Below are 21,495 nucleotides of genomic sequence, written 5' to 3'. Positions count from 1 at the left end.
TCTAGGACTCCAAAGCAAGACCATCAATTCCTTCAATCAGCTTTTCTTCAAATTCCATGTAAACAGTTGGTTCAGGGATACTTTCATTTACTTTCTCATATTCTATGGAACATTTCACTGAGCTCTTGTGATCTTTTGGGATGACCTGAAAGTGCACCTTGAAGACTTTGTAATGCTCCATGATATCTCCATCATAGCATCCGAGTGTGATTAAATGTTTTTCTTCGTCTACATTTTCAATCTTTACATGTGCCCTTGAAACATTTGTTCCATCTACAACCAACAAAGACACCAAAATCAGTCAAAAAATTTGTTATGGTTTTGAAAATCGGACCAAACTAGACAATTGAGTAAATTGACTCAGGAATTGGTTCTGTTTCACCCTAAAATCATTTCTTAGACAAAAACCGTTGATATGATTAATAACCCGCTGGCTCAAGCGGTCAAAATATGAATCCGTTGATCCAAAATTTGGTTTTGACTGTTTTTCAATTTTAATTATTTTTTAATTAAAATGGACCACCCATTCGAACCAGACAATTCGACTATTCAACTTGGAAACCAATCCCAAAACGGTTTAACTTGGGAACCAGACAATGGACTTCCATGGTAGCAACACTCTCTTGCAAATAAACCTCCAATGAAATACAAGTATATATACTAGCAGGTGACTATATATTAGTATTACCTAAAGAAAAAGTAAAGTGTACGGCCGAGCCTATGTTCTTTCCATCTCCTTCAAGTACTTTCGTGCTGTGAGATTCATGAACTACAGCTTTGTGGAAGAGGTTTGGAAGATCCTTGAGACAGTGGAAGAATTTCTTTGGAGAGGCCTTTATCTCCTTCTCACACTCGAGCTTACCGGTAAGAGCCATGACGATATAAAACGACGTAATGGTAATACACAATGGAAAGGAGGGGATTGACGAGAGGAAATCAAATTTGTATGCAAGACACTCAACACACAACCTGGGGTGTGTTATATATAATCTGGTGACTAGGGACCCGTTTGGGAGGGATGAGATGAAGGATTCATCTAAACGGGTTGAGTTGCTTTGAATCATTCCAAAATAATGTTTGTTGAAAGAGATGAAGAGGACAACCCTGAGCCATTAAATGACCGATCGACAGCAGGTTTGGGCCTTCTCGATGCATAACTGCAGATCTGAAAATATTATTATAATATACAATATAATAGCACTGTTCTCTGTACTCTGTACTTTTATGACGCAACTCTGGATCAACCGTTCAATTTGTTAGTAAAATAACGAGCATTATTTATTTTTTTGGTAGGGCAAAAAAATAAGGAAAAATAACAAATACCTCCCGTATTATGGGGTATGTGACAACCCCCTTCGCTAAAATCCGCTCTTGCAATATTTTTAATCCCTATCTTACCCTTTAGACCAGTTCATGGGCCGGGTAATCCGACATGTCGGCCCGGCCCCTGGACAGGCTTGAACATAGATTTGAGCCTACAGGCTTGACCTCGGGCCTAAAAGCCCGAGACTGACTATTTTATGTGCCGGGCTCAAGATTTGTTAAAAATGTCCAGCCTGACTTTTAGGTTAAATCAAAAACCCTAAATATCCTAAGTTCCTAACCCCTTTCTTCTCATTCATCTCTTTCTATCCAAACCTCTCATCTTAGTAGTGGAACACTTGCCGGCACAACTTCACACTCTTAGACAGACAAAACCAGCGAACAGTCACCGGCGCAACCAATGAACTCCGGTGGATCGGCGGTGAGTACGAGGAGGTCTTTGTCTCAAAACAAAGTACAGGGACCATCTTTGTCATAGTTACTGACCCCATAGTACGAGGGGGTGTTTGATAGATTTTTATTTGTCAAAGGAGAGGGACCCGCATATTTACATGGTTAAGTTTTTTATTTTATTTTCGCAGATTTTTATTTGATTTAAGACACTTATCATATTTTATATAAAAGAATGGTCCACATCATTTATTGTTTCATTTGAGATTCATAACTTATGCCTATATGCTAAATTTGATTTCGATTTTTTATTTAATTTATAAAATTAAATGGGATTTAATTTGCAATTAACAATTTATGTTTTTTCTTCGTTTTAACTTATGTAATAGGCATGGCAAAATCCTAAGTACAGGGCAACTATTATTTTGTTTGTGATTGAACAATTGTATGGAAAGTTTGATTTCAGTATTTTAGAGAGGTGGAGATATTTTAAGAAGCAATAGATAATTGAGTATTTTTTATAGTATATAATTATAGATAATGTTAAAAAATTAAAAAAAATATATAAGTTTAGACAAATAGTGTAGAAGGAAGGAGAGGAGATGCTAATAAATCTAAGGTAAATTATTAGCTTTATTTGGTTAATAAATCTAAGGTAAATAAATTTAGTTATTATATCTAATTATTTAACCATTTTACTAAAATTCAATCATTTTCTTTTTTGGAATAATCATTTAATCATTTTTAATAATTATTGGATCATTTTGCATTTCTTTTTATAAACTTAATAATGCATATGCTATATATTAATAAAATACATAAATTAATTAACTGAATAATTAGTTTTATGTACTAAGTTATTAATTTAGTTTAATTAGATATGTTATTAATTGAATGAAATTATTAAGTCAAAGTAATCAACTTTAACTGAATTAAGGGACCAATTTAAAAATTCAATGACTTATATGGTGAATGGGAGCATCTTCTCCTAGCATAAAACTATATACGAGGATGAGATAATTTGCATATGCCGCTGCAATGTTACGTAGGTAGGCGTGGACAAGAAATCTCTTGTTGAATTTAATAAAATAGGTAGGCGTGGACACCAGATTCAAGATTAATATCATACAATTGAATGGACTTAATTATTTGTCTTGGGATAGAGGAGTTACAGTTGCTTTCAGAGCAAGAGGAAAAATAGGATTTGTAAATGGAGAAACTAAAGCACCAAAAAAGGGTGATCCTAAGTGTGTTGAATGGGAGATAAATGATCAATTGATTTTATCCCGGATGCTTGGAATTATGGAACCAAAAATATATGATATTTTTGCCTATGTTGAAACGGCTAAAGACTTGTGGGATTCTATTTGTGATATATATGAACAAAATAATGCTTCAAAAATATTTAAGATACAATAAGAACTAGTTCAAGCTAAGCAGGGAGATAAATCTTTAATTGGAAAAAATGGGATGAACTTCGTAAGTATCGTCCTCCAACAACTAACCCAAAAATTTTGCAAACTAGAGAAGAGGAACATAAAGTTTTTCAGTTATTTGCTAGTTTGAAGCCTGAATACAAGTTCTTGAAAAGACAGTTACTAGTGGACCAGACTCCATCCCTAATGGATGTGTGTGCCCCTATTCAACAAGAAGAGACTAGATTACATGTCATGAATCCAGATACTAAAGGAGTAGGGGAACTTGTAGAAAACAATGCTTTCAGTGCTAAATATGATTAAGAAAACTCTACTTTGTATAGTGGAAAAGGACCCAACTCTACGAAGGGGTATGGAAATGGTAATCGTGTGTACTGTGAAAATTGCAAAAAACTTGGACACATAAAGGAAAAGTGTTGGATCCTATACCATCATCTTAGGGCCAACAAGAACAAAGACTCCAAGGATAATATCTTTACCTTTGGAGAGAATTACTCAAGTGTTACAAAAAATCATTCAAAATTTTGGTGAGCAATTGTTGATTCTACTCACGCAAGACTCTTCTACCTCCTTGGCTCAAAGTTTAGTAATATCTTTACCTTTCTTTCTCTTTCTGGCAATTCTAATTGGATAATTGATTTAGGTGCAACAAACCACATGTGTAATAACTTAACTCATATTTCTAATATCTCTCTGTTAAACAAACTATCTCTATAGCCAATGGGGATCACATTCTTGTTCAAAGAAGTGGAAAAACTCAATTACTTTCATCCAATTCTGATGTCATGCTCATTCCTTCATTCTCTTCAAATTTGTTGTCAATAAGCAAAATTACTAGAGAACTGAACTATAATGTCATATTCTCTTCTCATAATGAGACATTTCAGGATAAAGCCATAGGGAGATTGGTGAAGGACATCTCAGTCATGGTCTATATTGTTTTGATCATCAGAAATTAACTCTCAAGGCTAATAACACTCACGAAGATGTCTCTCGGGTATGGCACAAAAGATTGAGACACCCATCAAATAAAGTGCTACTTCTCTTACATCCCACTCTTATTTTGGATTCTAGTAGTTGTGAAGTTTGTCATTTGTCTAAACAACATAGATTTCCTTTTGCTTGTAGATTGCATCTTTGTGAGAAACCATTTGATTTAGTACATTTTGATTTGTGGTGACCATCACCTATTGATTGTCGAGAAGGTTTTAGATATTTTATTACTTTCTTTGATGATAAGTCTTGAACCACCTGGATTTATTTGCTGAAATCTATTGATTCTCGGCAAGGTTTTAGATATTTTATTACTTTCGTTGATGATAAGTCTTGAACCACTTAGATTTATTTGCTGAAATCTAAAAGTGAAGTGTTTAGTGTTTTCAAAGATTTTTTCCAAATGGTTCTTACTCAGTTTAATGCTTGGATTAAAGTTTTTAGAACTGGTAATGGTACTAAGTATGATAACAAACATTTTGCATCATACTTCAAAAGTGAAGGGATCATAATGAAACCTCTTGTGTAGGAACTCCTCAATAAAATGGAGTTGCTGAGTAGAAAAATAGATATCTTGAGGTTACTAGGTCACTTATGTTTCAAATGAATCTTCCAAAATACTTTTGGTCATATGCAGTTTTAGCTAGTTGCTATTTGATCAATATGTTGCCTAGTAGAGTTTTGAATGATAATTCTCCTTTAGAAGTTATCAAAGGACACAAAATTGATATCTCTCACCTTCGGGTTTTTGGGTGCATTTGTTTTGTTCACCTACAAAATGCTAGAAAACTTGATCGCCATGCTTCTAAATGTGTCTTCGTTGGACATTCTTCTACAAAAAAAATGGGTATAAATGCTATGATCCCAAAACTAAGAAATTATATATCTCCCTAAATGTCTCATTTGTTGAGAATGAATCCTATTTTCAGAAATCTTTGGGTCAAATTCAGGGGGAGAATTATGGTGAATTTGCCCATTTTCCTCTTTTTAGTGAAGATGTACATTTAAATGGCATTATAGATCAAATAGGTGAACAAATAAGTGACAATAGAGATGTTCATGACGAAAGTCATCCAATCTCTACTCAAGAAGATAGTGTTGATCCTATGGAATCCATGGTTGAACTTGAACCTGATCATACATTATAATCACATACGCCATTCAATGACCAAAATCTTCCTTGAAGGTTATCATGTGTTCATCAACCTTTCGTTAGACTTCAAGACTTTTACACTTATTATGTAGCTTCCTTCCCTATTCAAGACTATGTTTGCTATGATAATATATCTCCTTCTCACTTGGACTTTCCAACTTCCATCGAAAAACGTATTGAACCATTTAGCTTTGATGAAGCTAAGGACCATCCGATATGGAGGAAGGCCATGGATGAAGAACTTCAAGCCCTCAACAGAAATCATACATGGGATATTGTGCCATTACAAAAGGGAAATAAATTTGTAGGATGCAAATGAGTCTACAAAATCAAGTACAAGAGTGATGGTTCTCTAGAACATCATAAAGCAAGGTTGGTGGCCAAAGGGCTACACTCAAACCTATGGAGTTGACTACGAAGAAACATTTGCTCATGTTGTAAAAATGAATATTAATAGAGTGCTTATGTCAGTTGCAGTAAATTATCTCATCCTCCTACATAGTTTTATTTGAAAATGTAGTTAACCATTTTTAAAATAGTGTTTTTAAAAAATTAAAGCACCATGTATCTAAAAGAAAGAAATTCTCCATTGACAACTTTCCTTTAATATTTATTATATATAATAGATTTTTTGTTGGTTTCACAGCTTCTACCTTAATATGTCACGTGTAAGTATTAGGTAGGAAAGTGACAGCCTGTTGGATGAAACAGTGTTCATCATAAATACAGTTAATCAAGAGGTTATAACTTTTGTGACCCAACTATATCATTACACGAAATCAACACAAATGAACCTATTTTATTAAATTCAACAGGTGAGTCCATAATGACGTATAGTCTGGATAAGAAAAAAAAGGATAAATAGACTACAATTCATCTCAGAAATCTCAATTAAATCCCCCAACTAATCTACTAGCAGTCTTTCTATAAATCGCATCTTACATGCGAATTTGGCATCAATCCACGGGTAGGGTTCAGCCCACCTTTAGAAATTTTAATTCCACCCTAGGGGTAGATTGAACCATAAACTCCCACCCCCAAAAAAAAAAAATCAATTTCATTTACATTCTCTTGGGTTATACCGTCTTCCTCTCTCTGTCTTTGTCTCTCTCTTTATTATTTTCTTACCGTCAAACCTTGCTTCATGTGTGGACAACAGATAGGGGTGAGCAAAAGAACTCGAAAAATTAATCAAACCAACCAGTATACATATATGTCAATATATTTTATGTATTTTAAATTAATAAATATGCATTATATATAAATATATATTTATAATATATGATATATTATTTATTATTTAAAATATATTATTTTTATTTATAATTATAACTTTTATTGTATATTTATATATTTTTTTATAATATATATTATAAAAATTAAAAAATCAAAAAACCAACAAATTGAACCGGTCAATCGGCTAATCAAATGGTTTTGGTTCGGTTTCGATTTTTGGTTTTCCAAAAACTAGTAATACCGATTCGACTACAAAAGAAGGCCCATGGTTCAGTTAACTGAACTATAAGCACCCTAAAAAAAATCCATAATGCCATGGTTAAGCATGTCCCAACAAGAATCAACCGGCAACAAGGCAAGTACCTAATTACCTACAAAGTCATATAGAAAGGTGGTAAGTAGGTAAGTGGGGAAATTATGAATATGACCCTCTTTGTTGGAGAGAAAATTTATTTATATTATACTTTGGGCCTAGGGCCACTTTAACACTCCAACTTTAAAATGCGATAATTCAATAATCAAAATTTGAAAATGTAACAATTTAGTACCTACCATTAATTAGCCCTTAAACGGCATAAAAATATACAAATATCCTTCGGATGTGATCTAATCTTCTTTACCACTGAACCGCTAAGCTGTTGGATTTCCGAATTTCACATCACTTCATGCATCTATAGCCAGGGATACACTTTCTTGCTCGACAATGGAAGACGCTCAATGATCATATCATTTTTCTGTCAAGTGTAGAGCTCAACTTAAACAAGTGGCCGTGATGAGACTCTCGATATTGAAAATCAGGAAGAACTTATCAAAATGAACACTAATTAATAGTTTGTCTGTGTTCGGGAGATTCCCACTCCATCTGTTAGGAAGACATAAATAGAGGGCATAATTGAACAAGAAGCTTTCAAAAATTAAGGAAGAATAAGGACTTATTTTTTAGGCTACTAATTTAATAATTTGATCCAAGAAATAATTTCTGTGGATACATTTGGGGCAATGGAAAAAACAGAGAAGATAACATTTATCCTTGACCCAGTTTGTTTGTGTTTTGATTGCAAGGATTACATTCGCACACAGATCTTCATCTTTTGAAGGATTTCCAAACCTCTTTTCAAAAGTCCAAGCCATTTGCACACAAATTCCTCTGGATTTCCAAATCTCTTTCCCCAAGTAGCTAGGTCGGTGGCATCACCGATGACATAATCAAAGGTCAGCAGCAACTACGTTCATGAGTCCAGGTGAACATCGTAGAGGTGAAATCAAGGTTCAAAATATTAATATACTTGATACGCCGGTAGGGGTGTATTGGGCGATATTGATACTCTTTTGTTTTTAATTTGCTTTTAATACTGGTTCAAGGGGCCGGTTCAAGGCTCCTCTAACCCCTTAACCGGTCAAAACCCCGATACACTCTTTATCGAAACATATCAGAGAGCTCCCGCATGATATATATCAGCCGCTACGGATCAATCATGTTGATACTTTCAACCTTGTTCTGGGGCTTATCATCAAACAAAGATGCCAAGTACAAAAGATTCAGAAGTCCAGGTGAATTGAGTGGCATATGGCTTTAAGATAAAGACCCCATACGATTACTCAATTTAATTGTCCAGTTAGGATGGTCAGAACTCGCCACACCTTAGATTGGACTCAAGTTGGAATACGGAGATTCACCCCATTTATTTCAGGTTTGCTGTGTTTGTCATGCTAATACAATTATTTTTGAAATCTAGAATTATAATTTGTTGGAGCAGAATTTTAACCAAACAAGGCCTAACAAACAAATTATTCAAAGTAGGCAAAATAAATGGTGTATGAATTGCACAACAACAAAGAAAAAAAAAAAAAGAACCAATGATAAAATGATACATCACATTTAAATCTTTAAATGTATATTATATGTATTATTAGTAAACATAAAATGTATATTATATGTATTATTAGTAAACATAGTTTGAACGTTGTATTTTTACTAAATTGTCATAGATTGAAGTTTTAAACAAGTAATTTCAATTTATTTTATTGATTTGTGAATACTATTTAGATACCATGTCCTACCCACATAATAGATTTTCCCATAATTGTTTAATCAATTTTAGTTTAATTTACTTATACCATTCAATATTCGATTATAATCCAATTTGAATTCGAATATAAAACAAATCAAATTTGGATATACATATATCCAAATCGATTTGATACAATCTGCTGCACAATTCCTGATTGCTCATTTCTCAACACTGTTCATATGTTCCCCTAATTACTGATGCAACTATTACTATGTATTCCTTAAAAATTAGCCAAGTAGAGAGGCCCAAAGCAATCTAGATTATTCATTTGAGAGCAAATAATGGTTTCAGGAAATGTTTATGCATGCTACGCAGATTTGAATAAAACTTGCAAATTTTGTATACTTTCATCTTTCATAATGAAATCTCCAGTCTCCAATCATCATAAAGAAATGAGGAAAGTGAAAATAATATGCCAAACATATACATCTAAGCCTCACGGAAACACATCAAGGTAGCATAAACCACTCTACTCCCTGTCATTCAAATACCTGGAATCTAATTTGATTGGGTAAAGATCATTGGCAGATGTAGAAGACCCGGTCCATGGCCCATCATTCAATGTATTCCGAGTCTGGCTCTCACTGATGCTCTTATCATCTAAACTTTGGTAATACTTCATCATGTCCTTGTACCTTACTTCACTAGAGGAGATACTTGAATCTGAAACAAGCTCCTGAATAGGGGCTTGGCCTTCAAGCATGCTTACTACAGAAGACATGGCAGGCCTTAGCTCTGCAGATTCATTAGTGCATAAGAGAGCTACATTAATCATTGCCATAACCTGATCCTTGTTGAATTCTGATCCCAACCTTGGGTCCACGAGATCTATCAAACATCCTTTCGCTTTAAGAATAAGGGCCTATCATAGAAGAAGAAAGTTGGTAACATATCTGTTTATCCGGAATAAGCATAGAAGAAATAAAGAAATAAGCCCCTTTTTTACTGATTGTAATGTCAAGTTACCCAATCAAGAAGATAAATGCGTTCCTCCTTTGGCCTGAAACTAGTGTTGCTCTTCCCACTGACAATTTCCAAAGCAACAATTCCGAAACTGTAAACATCTGCTTTATCTGTCAAATAACCCCTCATTGCATACTCTGGTGCCATATATCCACTGAAAAGTCAAGATTATAACATATTATATTCTACATATATGACACTGCAGTAACCTATGAAAAATTTAGTAATATTGCTTCTAGTATAGTATTGGTTCTCATAACAAAGCCAACATGTCTTTGTTAAAAGATATTTACATGCACCTTAAATCATTAATTAGACAAATTTAGTTGCCGCTAGACAAGGATAGTCAGAATTTGGAAAAAGTCAGGAATCTCTCATAGTGGATTAAATCCTTTTCCACCAAGATTTTAATTAGAAGTTAAACATATCATTTATGACTTCTAAATAGAATGTGGAGCATTGTAACTCACTAAGTCCCAGCAATTCGAGTGCTTATGTGGGTGTTCTGGTTCAGGGTAAATTTGTAGTCTGATTCACTTTTGTCAATATTTAGCAACATTATATTTATGCATTGACAATGCATTGTTACGGTAATGCCTACATTGCCAAACACAGGCAAAAGTGAACAATGCAAATGTAGTCTCGCCATCTTAACCATATGTTAGAGCTCTTATCCCAACCGTTGCCATTCACATTAATAAGAATTTATTAATGCAGCTTGCACTGATCAAATTCTAGGCAATCTTTGCAACTCTAAAATCATAAACTTCTACTGAAGCTGCGTTTGAAAACAATGCAAATGTAGTGTAAATCCTAATAAATTTGCACTCTGATTCATTTTTGCCTGTATTTGGCAACATTATATTTATACATTGACAAAAAACTACATTACCAAACGGAAAGTCTACTTTTGCCTGTGTTTAAAAACAATGCAGATATAATGTAAATCCAGCAATAGAGGAAAAGCCACAGCAGAGGAGTTCTGAATTCTCTCTAGTTTAATCAATTAATCTGTCGTTTGCTTCTAACTATTCCCCTCCGGGGCTTCAAACTTCTATATTTCTGAGATTCCAATAGAACAAATGCATTGATCTTTCTTTTCTCCCATGATTTGTAAGTGGTGATCAAACGGATCAACGAAACAACATCAATGGCTCTCTCGAAGTGGTAATGCCTTATTTTTTTTCTTATTCATTTGTTAATCATTCACTTCTCATTCAATGATCAACGAACCAAAATAATCAAAGGGCAGAGATGAACTCAAGGGTTAGAGTTGGGTGTTGTCATTTCTTGCATTGGAAATGATGATCACATGAGCTCCCACTCCAACGCCATTCACTGCTGCGATGAAATATTCAATTACCAGAGCCGCCCCTTCACGTCCTCTGTATATCTGGTTTCTGTAGATTCATTTCCTTCGTTTTAGTGTAGTTTTTTGTTTTTTTCCTATAATTTCTGCTTTTTTCATTTTTATATTTTTCTATAAATTTTGTTATTTTGTGTATTTTGTGATTTCTGTTTTTTTGGAATTTCTGTAATTTATGTGTTTTAATATTATATATAATTTTTACAATTTTTTTCGCAAATTCTATTATTTTTCTATAATTTTTAATATTTTCATATAATTTCTGTTATTTTTTTCTTTTTCTTTTCTATAATATCTTTATTTTTCTTCAATTTATGCTACACTTTTTTTTATAATTTATATGTATCATTTAATGAATTATATATATTAACCGGTCGGGAAGGCTGGGTTAAGTTAAAACTTGTTTGAATTGAACCCAACCCATTTAATTTAATCTTAATGGGTCATTAATGAGTTGAGGGGTTAGATGGTTTGGATTGAAACTCAACTCAATCCGCCAATTACCACCTCTCTGACTATATAATCTATATTTTGAAACATACCTAGGGACTTTTTTGCATTTAAAACACAGAAATACAGAATAAGCATTTATTCAATAAATACTTAAATATAAGCTTGGCTTTCAAATAAGCACTTGTTGTCAAGAATAAGCACTTATATAAGCTTAATTATCAAACACAAATAGTGCTTATTTTAAGTGTGGTCCCAACCGAAAATCAGTGCTTATTTAAATAAGCACTTATTTTTAAACACTCCCATTATTTCATACTTAGCGTAAGCCTTGTTCCAACTATTTGGGTTTTTATTTTTGTTCAGCTTAAAAAATTTGGGATATGAGAGCATTTACGTGACAACCGAGTTCTTTGGATAGTCTCACGTTCCCCTACGGGATGCTTATTGGTGAGAGAGATCATGCTTCCTTCCGATGTTCTCACTTGTTGGATCACCCACTGAACTTGATGTGTGGTGTACCAGTCCATTGATGCGGCCTAAAGAGGTAAACTAAGCCTGGCATATGACAACATCCACGTGGAAATTTCAACCGATTGAGATATGACACTATCACCAATCCCCCGGTTATGAAGTTGAGGAGAGGGGAGTTCAGTCGAGATGAAGTGGAAGAGCTCTTGTCATGCTTAGATAAGGAACTTATTATCTTCATTGGATCAGTTGAGGTGTGGTCAGGCTAGGTTAGGGAACCATGGCCATGTTGTTTTGGCTTCGCAAGCATGTGCGCGGGGATGGATCTAGACTATCTGATAGCTTCAATCTTGATTATTGGTTTGCTCAATATAAGGAGGAGAGTGAACCATTTAACTTCATTATTTGAGTGAGAGCGCCCTCTAGAGTTGGTCTTCGACTAGTCTTTATCCTTGTTAGGTGTTTCCATGCTTCTTCATTTTTGTAAAATATCCTCGTCCTCGTCTTCTTCATTTATTTTCTCTTCTTTTAATTTGGGTAGCTCTAGCTCGGGGGGTGAGCATGAGTAAAGATCTTAATGTAAGGCTACTAAGGTAGTTGTCCTTGAGACTAATGACAATGTGGCTGTGGTTCAAGAGGAGTTAGGGAGTGAGTTCACTCTATCCGAGGTTGAGGAGGAGGTTGAGGGGGTTAAGGTCGAGGAAACCGAGATGGTCAAAGTGGAAATCTTGGATGAGGACCCAAAGTTCCCTCGAGGTTCTGGGAGTGATTCACCATGGCTTCCTATAAGCTGGTGGTGAAGAACATGTTGAGGATAAGGGAAACATATAGCATATCTTTCTTGTTGAGTATGAACTAAGGTGCCCTGAAATAGATGAGGGGCGGATTCACCTTGGCCCGATGAGCTTTGTGTGTATGAAAAGAGTCCCCAGTTGGTACCAAACTGGGTGTTTCCATGCTTCTTCATTTTTGTAAAATATCCTCGTCCTCATCTTCTTCATTTATTAATTAATTAAATGGTTTCAATTATTAATTTTGACAAAATTAAAAAGTTGAGAACTGATATAATGGATTCAGTTTTTTCAGGTACAACCAACCCATTGACATCCCAATTTAAGATGAAGAGGCATCAATCATGTTGATTTTCTAATTTAGATGATCATGTTTACATGCTTAAATTGGTTTGCAATAATTAGAACTATAACGTCACTGTGATGTTTCTTCTTCATCATTTTGTTGATGTGGTAATAAAATTTGTTTATGCATGCTTTTTATTGGAGTAATATGCCATTTTCATTTTTATCCTACTGATTAAATTTGCTCAAATAGATGTTAGGGTTGAAACCATCATTTTTCACTTTTGTCTAACACAATGTTGATTAAGTAAATTAATTAAAAACTATAATGGGTGTTTAGTATAACACAAATTTAAGGTAAGTTTTAATTTAGGGGTATTTTAATAAAAGTACTAATTTTAATACAAATTTAATGAGATAAAAAATTGAAAGAGCTATGACTATATTTGGTTTAAAGGAAAAAGTAGGGGAAGGAAGGGAAAGATAAGAGTAGCAATACAAGGTCTGTAAGGATTTTTCTATCTTTCTCTACTTTTTCTTACATTTTCCTTCAGACCAAACATAAGTTAAAAAGAGAAGGGCAAACTAAAAGGAAACGGTGGCCATCTAGTTATTAATGCGTTGTATTAAAATGCCAAAAGTAATTAAAAATGATTTAATCACCTGACCAAGTAAAGCCATTTCACTCATTGGGATAAGGCTTAGATCATGATAAGATAGTGAGTGATTGATTGCACGTCATTGGGATAAGGCTTAGTACTTGATGTATTAATTTCAATCGATCTCTGTTTCCTAACGGACATGGTATGCAAGTAAATGCTGAACCAACCATTTTACAACTAATGGGCATGGTATCGACATGAAAAAAAGCAAATAAAAAAACTTCATGTCTATAATACCGACATGAACCAACCACCAAAGGACTAATTTCCAATCAAAACCAAACATGTTATAAGAAAAGTCTATTTCGATTTTAATTCTGAAGGATTTCAATTCCATTTTCATTTGTGAATTAAATGGATCCTTAATTTATACATCAGGTAACGTGCATTCTGAATTAATTGTTGTCATCATCTAAGTCTTGTCCCAATTAAAAGGGGTTGGTTACATGAATCCTATTTTGTCATGTCCATTCTTACATTTAAGTCTCAACTTTAGAAGGAGTGCAAATACAAATATATAGAATGCAAAACTTTATATTTTTTCATATCGTTTTATATGTATTTATATTGTACACATCTACATTTGTACTCTTTCCAAATAGAGTCTAATATTTTATTATTATTTTCGTCTAAAACTTTTTGGTCTACCCTTAGCTCTGCTAGCCCCTTCACACAAATATATAGAGTGCTAAAAATCCAAAATGAACATAGCACAAGCACTAATTTATTTTGGGGTAAACAAGAAAGGTACACATGGAAGTAACAAGGAGATAAGGATCTTATTTTGGGGTAAACTGCTAGTAGATGCACTTCACACAAAGTTGGTCATTCAGTGACTTATTAGGGTACTAATACAATGCCATTTGTAACTTATTTCTCGGCCTCCAGAGCAAGAGCATCATATCCTTCCATGTTCTTAGCTATAAATTCCATGTAATCAGTTGGCTCAGGGACGCAAACTGGGGTGTATTATATAAGCTAGTGACTTAGCAACGTGTTCCTGCTATGTCCACTTTACATTCAAGTTCTGCCCAACCACTTCCAAGATGAGCATTCAATAACCTTTCTATTCATTGTTATTATTGTGAAACATCATGTATTAATTTCAATTCATCTCTACCAATTCGCCGCCTAACGGGAGAGCAACCATCTTCCAACTAGTAGGAGTCTCTATGTCTTCATGGAGACTCCATCTCTACCAATGAACAGGCTAATAGGCGATCATCAGTCCTACGCAAGAAAGAAGTATGTGTTATCAACTTAAACGGTTGTATCATCCTTGGCCTATTAAGCTTTACATTAAAGAACCAAAAGGTGATGGAGATTCATCTTCATTGCTACAAATAGGACTGTTTTCACCATAACTTGTGAATTTTGCAAAATGGTAGAAACCTGCTCAACTCATTCTCCGCCATAGAGAGATCCCGCTTCACCAGCCACATCAAAGAAGATAAAGAAAAAAAAAAAAAAACAAAACAAAGAAGTAGAGAAAAGACAAAAAAAAAAAAACAAAAAACAAAAAACAAAAGAGGAGATGAGATAAAGGGAGAGGGAGAGGTAGAATACTAGAAATTAACCTTGCAGACAGGCGCGAGAGAATAACTCAACCAAACAGGTGAGGAGTCCGGATCTCCTGCCCACACAAACTCTGCCCATGTTTATCGCACCCACACATAGAGAACATCTCATCCTCTACATAGTATTATGCAGGAGGAGATGTTCCCAATTCACAGGGATAGTATATTGTGGGTAGGCGTGGACAAAGTTCTCATAGGCAGGAGATCTGGAGTCACGGGTGAGAGGTACACAGGCAAGAGTACAACAACTCCTTTGGTCCTTTTAGGGTTCTCTAACGTATAATTGTAGAATTTCAATGAATTTTATTTTATTTATTTATTTATTTTTCTCCAAGGGGCTATACAACAGGGTAATCCATCTCCCAGATAAACCCCTCAACCTAAAGGGGTTCTATCCCACAAATTAATTTCCACTACAACCAGCAGAAGGCTTTATCAATCAATCAATCACTTGGTTGATAAAAGAACAAAAATAAAAATGTGTCGTAATTTTTATTATTATGAATAAAATTAAGTCTTTTAAAAATAAATATTCTCCAAAACCCAGGTGGAGAAATGATTAACAAAATACAATAGTGTAAACAAAACCCACTCCTGTTTTTCCATTTATCACATAGGTGGCATTTGATAAATTTGAAATATGAAGTCTGAAATCTGAAAAGTTAGAAAGATATTAAAAGTGTCTAAAATCTGAAAAGAGGCATAGATGCTTTTCTACTTTTTAGAGCATCTAAACAGATAATGTTGTTTTTGTTGGATCAATTCTACAACATCTGAAATTGCTTTGTTTTAATATTTTACCCCTGGAACAAACTATTCTGTAATTGTGAATGCAGTTAGCACCATTTCATATAAAATAACTTATCAAATTCAAAATAATATCAAAATTATACAAAAAGTTAATAAAAATAATTATTCACTAATAAAAATATTAAAATGTAATAAAAATAAAATTAATCAATAAGAGTTAATAAAATTAATTTTTAATAAATAAATAATTATTTAATTATTAATAATGTTGAAATAACACAAATAAAAATAATAAATTACATAATAATTTATAATAATTACTAAATATAATTTATAATTATAAATAATACAATAAAAGTTAATAAAAATAGTTAATCACTAATAAAAAATAATTAATGTTTAATAAAAATATTAAGATAATTAATAATTAGTAAAAATAATTTATAGTTAATAATTATTTTTATTATTAATACTTAGCCGCCTTGCAGCGGCGGTGGTCGGAGAGACAAGTGTGTGTGTGTGTGTGAGAGAGAGAGAGAAGGGTAGCGTGTGTCATTTCTAAAAGATTGGAAGGGTAAATTTGATAATGCATCTGCTCTTTCACACGTCTAAGCACGTTTAGAGCCGGTCCACACGCTATGGTTTTTAGATCTATAAGCCCAATTCAGATCGATTTGAGGAGACACTAAACGGATCTGCGGTCTGAAAAGCAATATTTTATGTATATATTTATATATATATATATATATTATATGTATTATAATTATATAATAATATATAGTATATACTATAGAAACCGGATTCAGTCAGTGCAATGCCCATTCAAACAACCATCATAGCCTTGCATTGGTAATATCTCCCCATGAAGTAAAGCATTGAGGTATGGAGATATTCCCAATGCAAGGCTGTAACACTGTTCGAACAGTGTTTGAATGGGCCTTGCACTGACTGAAGCCAATCTCTATAATATATTAATAAAAGAAACAATTTTTTTCAATTTTATTATACTAATTTATTTAATTATTGTATATATAGGCAATTGAATATATCAAAATTCATATAAAACTAAAATTTTAAGTTTTTTTTTTCATTTTTTAAATAAAAAGGCAAAAATAGCTTTGGCCGGTCCATGGCCCGACTTGGAACAAGGTTTGACCCATGGGCCAGCTTGGCCTGTAGCATTGCACGACACGACACAGGCCTGGGCCATGGACCATGGGCTGTATCGGGCTGACCCCTAAAATTTTCATTGGGGAGGGCGGCACAGCCCATGACGGCCCATAGGCCAACACGACACGGCCCGCACTTTGCACAGCCTGCCCGCAGCCCATGCTGTACCAGCCCATCACGGCCCACTTTACACCTCTAGGTGACATGTTTCTGAAAACTCGTAGCAGAGGCAACAATACGCAAGATAGAAAAATATGGGGGTAGAGGAAGAAAGGCTTTAGTGTAAAAGCTTATTTATGATTTTGGTGTTTTGGGTTGTTGTTTTGTTTTCAGTCTGAATAGGAGATTGGGCTGACCTAGGCCTTTTTGGGTCTAGTTTTATTTTCTGGATCTGATTTATTGTTTCTAGGCTTTCTATGTGGAGTGGTTTTTTGTGTGTTGTGGTCTTGGTTTTATGGGCTTGAGATGACGTCTTGCTCACTTGGCATGGGCTCTTCTTGGTTTGTTCTATTGTATATTCTCCTTATCTTCTCTTCTATTTTTTTTTTTGAATGTATATACCTTCCACCAGGCAATGAAATAGGAGAGACAAACAACAAAATCCCTAAGTCGTTGTACATAGATGGTTTATCCTAAAAGTACCCTTATCACTTCATATTACTTCATATTTAAGTAAATCCTCCCCCTCCCACCCCATTAGACTTTGTGATTGGAGAAGAAATTGAATGCTTGTATTTGGGACTCAACATTTCATGTAGGTGTCATTTTCTGAGCTCCATACTTGCTAGATAATGATAGACTAAGTATAAATAACAAACACCCTAAGTTAGATAAGGGCTGTCAACAAGTAGGGTTTGATTTGGGACAGACTATACCAGCAGTCCCAAACTGACTATTAATTAGGGCAAAATCATAAATCCAGAAGTTTCCCGATTATTAATCAGGATAATCAGGTTTGACCCGATTAGTCCCAATTATACTTACATCTACAATTTTTTAATTATTTTAGTAACAACTTAAACCTTCATTTATTTAATAATATAACTTTAATAAAAATGTCAATAAATAGTGAATTGTTTATTTGTCAAAAAATCAACAAGTGCTTTTATTCAAGATTTTCTTATACATTGTCTACCAAATTTACTCTTTTAGAGATAAAATGTAATGAAAATTACAAGAAAATTAGGAAAGATTTATGTATTTTTAACTCAATAATTGGTTTGAGCCTTGATCAGTTTGGAACACGCAAGAAGTAGAACCATTGCCTGCGGGACGGTCCGGATGGATATGAGGAATTGCGGGATGGGAATGGGAAGTGGCTCCCCGTCCCTGCCTTCCCATTGCCATTCCTTTCCCTCTCTTGGGAATGAAATACCATTCTAATTGATTTTAATTCCGATTGTAATTCCCATTGCTATAAGAAAGACTATTCCGATTCTAATTCTGAAGGATTTCAATTCCAATTCCAATTGTAAACCAAATAGATCTTTAATTTATACATGAGGTGATGTGCATTCAGTACTAGTTGTTATCATCATCTAAGTCTTGTCCCAATTAAAGGGGGTTGGTTACATGAATCCTGTTTTGTCATGCCCATTCTGTATAATTAAGTCTCAATTTGAAAGGAGTACAAATACAAATATATAGAGTGCAAAACCTTGTATTTTTTTTATTGTTTTGTATGCATTTATACTGTACATATCTGCATTTGTACTCTTTCTAAATAGATCCTAATATTTTATTATTATTTCCATCTAAATCCTTTTGGTCTGCCCTTAGCTCTTCTTGCCCCTTCAACTTATAATCACCTTTTCCTATGGTGTAATTAATATCAATGTATTAAAAATATTCAACTTAGAAATGGGTATATGTGTGTGGTAGATTAGAGGCTCAATTGCATTAAAGGAGTTAATTAATTATTAATGTCATAAATTACATAGTAAAATATAAAAGTAGATAAAGTTACAAAATAATATAAAAATTTTAGACAATTTGCAGAAGTGTTATTAAGCATATCTCTAATATCATTTACTTCACAATATACAATATCAAAAGAGAAGAAAAACAGATGTAAAGTGGTGACATTAATGACAGAAGTGACTAAAAATATGAAAAGAGAAAAGAGGGCAAATATCTAACTCTTGACCCACTAATGAGGTCAAATGATTCAGAAGTTCTACCAGTTAGGCCACCTGGTAATTGACTCACAAAACAATTTGGAGATGGATCCATGGACTGAAAACACTGGTCCTGAATCTAGTTTTAGATGCCAACGGTGGGATGGCTCAATTGGTATGTTAGCAGGTTTATTCAAGCAGAGATGTGGATTCAATTGCCACGACCACGACTTTGGGGAGGGGTTATTAGCATGGTGCTGCGCAACTGAAGGTGTATCACCAAATACCAAAAATAAACTAGTTTTGAACATCCAAAGATAGTTTATGATCCACCCCAATCAAATACTTGATTCAGATAAGATTTGAACATCAATGTATGGTGATATTACTCTAGACAATTAACATACATTTGTCATTTCTAGTTCATTTTATTAATAAAACATAATATTTACATAACTTTTTAAAATATAATATCCAAATCCCTTATGAGTTTCTCTTGCATCCAATGTATACAATTTCTTTGAATCCGAATATAAAGAAATAAGATGGAATTTGCTTCGCCTATCACGATGGAGCATGGTAAACTCACACAATAACAAACAATGCTAGGTAAATTACAAGTGTTGGGAACTTGGGATTGTCTTATTTTTCAACATTAGATTAGGCTCTAATCTAATGGCGGATGTAGTTCCCTCTGTAGGTTAAAGTGGGTTTTACATATAGAAAATGTTTCTTTTGAATGTAGGATTTAAAGAGAAGAGAAATTTCTCTATTTTTGTTGGAGAGAAAAGAAAAAGAGTAAGTACATAAATGTTTGTGGTATTTGTGAATAAGTGGATGTAGTGTTTATCAAGACCAATAGAAGTTTGTGGTATTTCGCACGAATAGAACATATCCAAAGTGGTTGAAAAATAATCCAAGGTGGGAATTGTTAGAAGTTCTGTCTAATTTTTCAACCATTGGATTTAGTTATAATTTAACAATAGGTATAATCTCTCCTTTAGCTAGCTAGGTAGGTTAAGGTGGATTTTACATAAGAACAAGTTTCTTTTGTATATAGGATTTAAAGAGAGAAAAAATGTAAGTACCTTTTTCGCTAAAGAGAAAAAAAAAAATTGAATGTATGAGAGAAGAAGGGTACTCCTAGGCTATGTTTGGTTTGAAGGAAAAGGTAGGGAAAAGAAGGGAAAGGTAAGGAATCTATACAAGCCAGTGTTAGTGTAAGAATAGTTTTCTCTTGTTTTATTATTTAAGCTAAGAAAGAAAAGGGAAAACAAGTGCACAAGGGTTCAGTGTAGATTTGAGTAACTAGTCACAAGGTATCCTGTACTATTTCTCATTTGTTAATAGTTATGAACAACGGTTTTCGTCTATCCTATAGACGTTGAAAATATGACCGAACCATGTAAATACTTTGTATTCTTGGTGATACTTGTTTTTATTTATCTTTACTTCAATTTTGTATATTTTGTTACTCTTTTATTATCTTGATTGGCATTGTTTCAAATATCTTTTGGTTTTATCTTGTGAATGTTTGTTGTGATCACAACAACAATAGATTTTTTGCATATACCTTTTTCAAAAGCTCTAAGCATTCAGTAGGGTAGGTCACAAAAACTTGTGATGTATTTACTAGCATATAGGGGTTATGTCATACTACAAGTTGTCAAGTGCATAAAACATGACTCTCTATAATTTATTTAACATTTCAGAAAATTATTTTGAAGGGGCTTCTAATAAATTCTTTTACATCATATTGCATTTAGAAGAAGTTAATAATAATGGCTTCTAATTTCATGTGTTTTGAGAAAGCCCTTTATAAAGAAAAGGGTAAAAGTATTAAACCTCCCCACAGATTTCTCATTAAATAAATACTAGAACCTCTCCTCTCTTTCTTGAAAGGACATAAACCTTCCTTCAAAGAAAAACACACCGTTATATCTAACTTAATCAATAAAAAGACTCTTCTACCCTAAATATTCTTTTAATTTTCCAAACATATTATAAGGTTTGATCTGAGACTCAAAAATTTTATACAATTAAATAATAAGAACAATTTCGTCTCACCATTCACCTTTGGTTTGTTCACAAAGCCTTTCCCCCTTGATTTTGAACATTGAATCTCTACATTAGCAAAAAGGGAGAAGCAAAGATAATCATGGTTAACATGAAGCGCAAAAATAAAGTGTGAAAAACAAAACAAAATAAACCTTCCTTAAAAGAAAAACACACTGTTATATCTAACTTTGAACCATGCATCTAACAAATTTTAAAAGTGAGAGCTCAATTC

The 21,495-nt window shown here is 33.6% G+C and overlaps 2 protein-coding genes across 2 annotated transcripts; both read right to left on the bottom strand.

Moving 5' to 3' along the window:
- Nucleotide 1: 1 nt before the first annotated feature.
- Nucleotides 2–875, bottom strand: LOC148852172 (MLP-like protein 43). Its single transcript, XM_088945742.1, has 2 exons — nucleotides 689–875; nucleotides 2–273 (listed from the first exon to the last, which is right to left on the bottom strand). The coding sequence occupies exons 1-2, from the start codon at nucleotides 873–875 to the stop codon at nucleotides 2–4; spliced, it is 459 nt and encodes a 152-aa protein (XP_088801868.1).
- Nucleotides 876–8,919: 8,044 nt separating this feature from the next.
- On the bottom strand, nucleotides 8,920–10,067 carry LOC148852171 (putative leucine-rich repeat receptor-like serine/threonine-protein kinase At3g14840). Its single transcript, XM_088943419.1, has 3 exons — nucleotides 10,037–10,067; nucleotides 9,570–9,720; nucleotides 8,920–9,465 (listed from the first exon to the last, which is right to left on the bottom strand). Exons 2-3 carry the CDS (start codon nucleotides 9,711–9,713, stop codon nucleotides 9,073–9,075), a joined length of 537 nt encoding a protein of 178 aa, XP_088799545.1. The 5' UTR covers nucleotides 9,714–9,720; nucleotides 10,037–10,067; the 3' UTR covers nucleotides 8,920–9,072.
- Nucleotides 10,068–21,495: the final 11,428 nt, after the last annotated feature.

Source organism: Nelumbo lutea, chromosome 5 (genome assembly GCF_056320005.1).
Source record: "Nelumbo lutea isolate HS-2025 chromosome 5, American lotus-T2T, whole genome shotgun sequence".
In the NCBI taxonomy this organism is placed as follows: Eukaryota; Viridiplantae; Streptophyta; class Magnoliopsida; order Proteales; family Nelumbonaceae; genus Nelumbo; species Nelumbo lutea.
The sequence above is the reverse complement of the archived record's forward strand: the minus strand, read 5'-3'. Positions and strand labels throughout refer to the sequence as shown.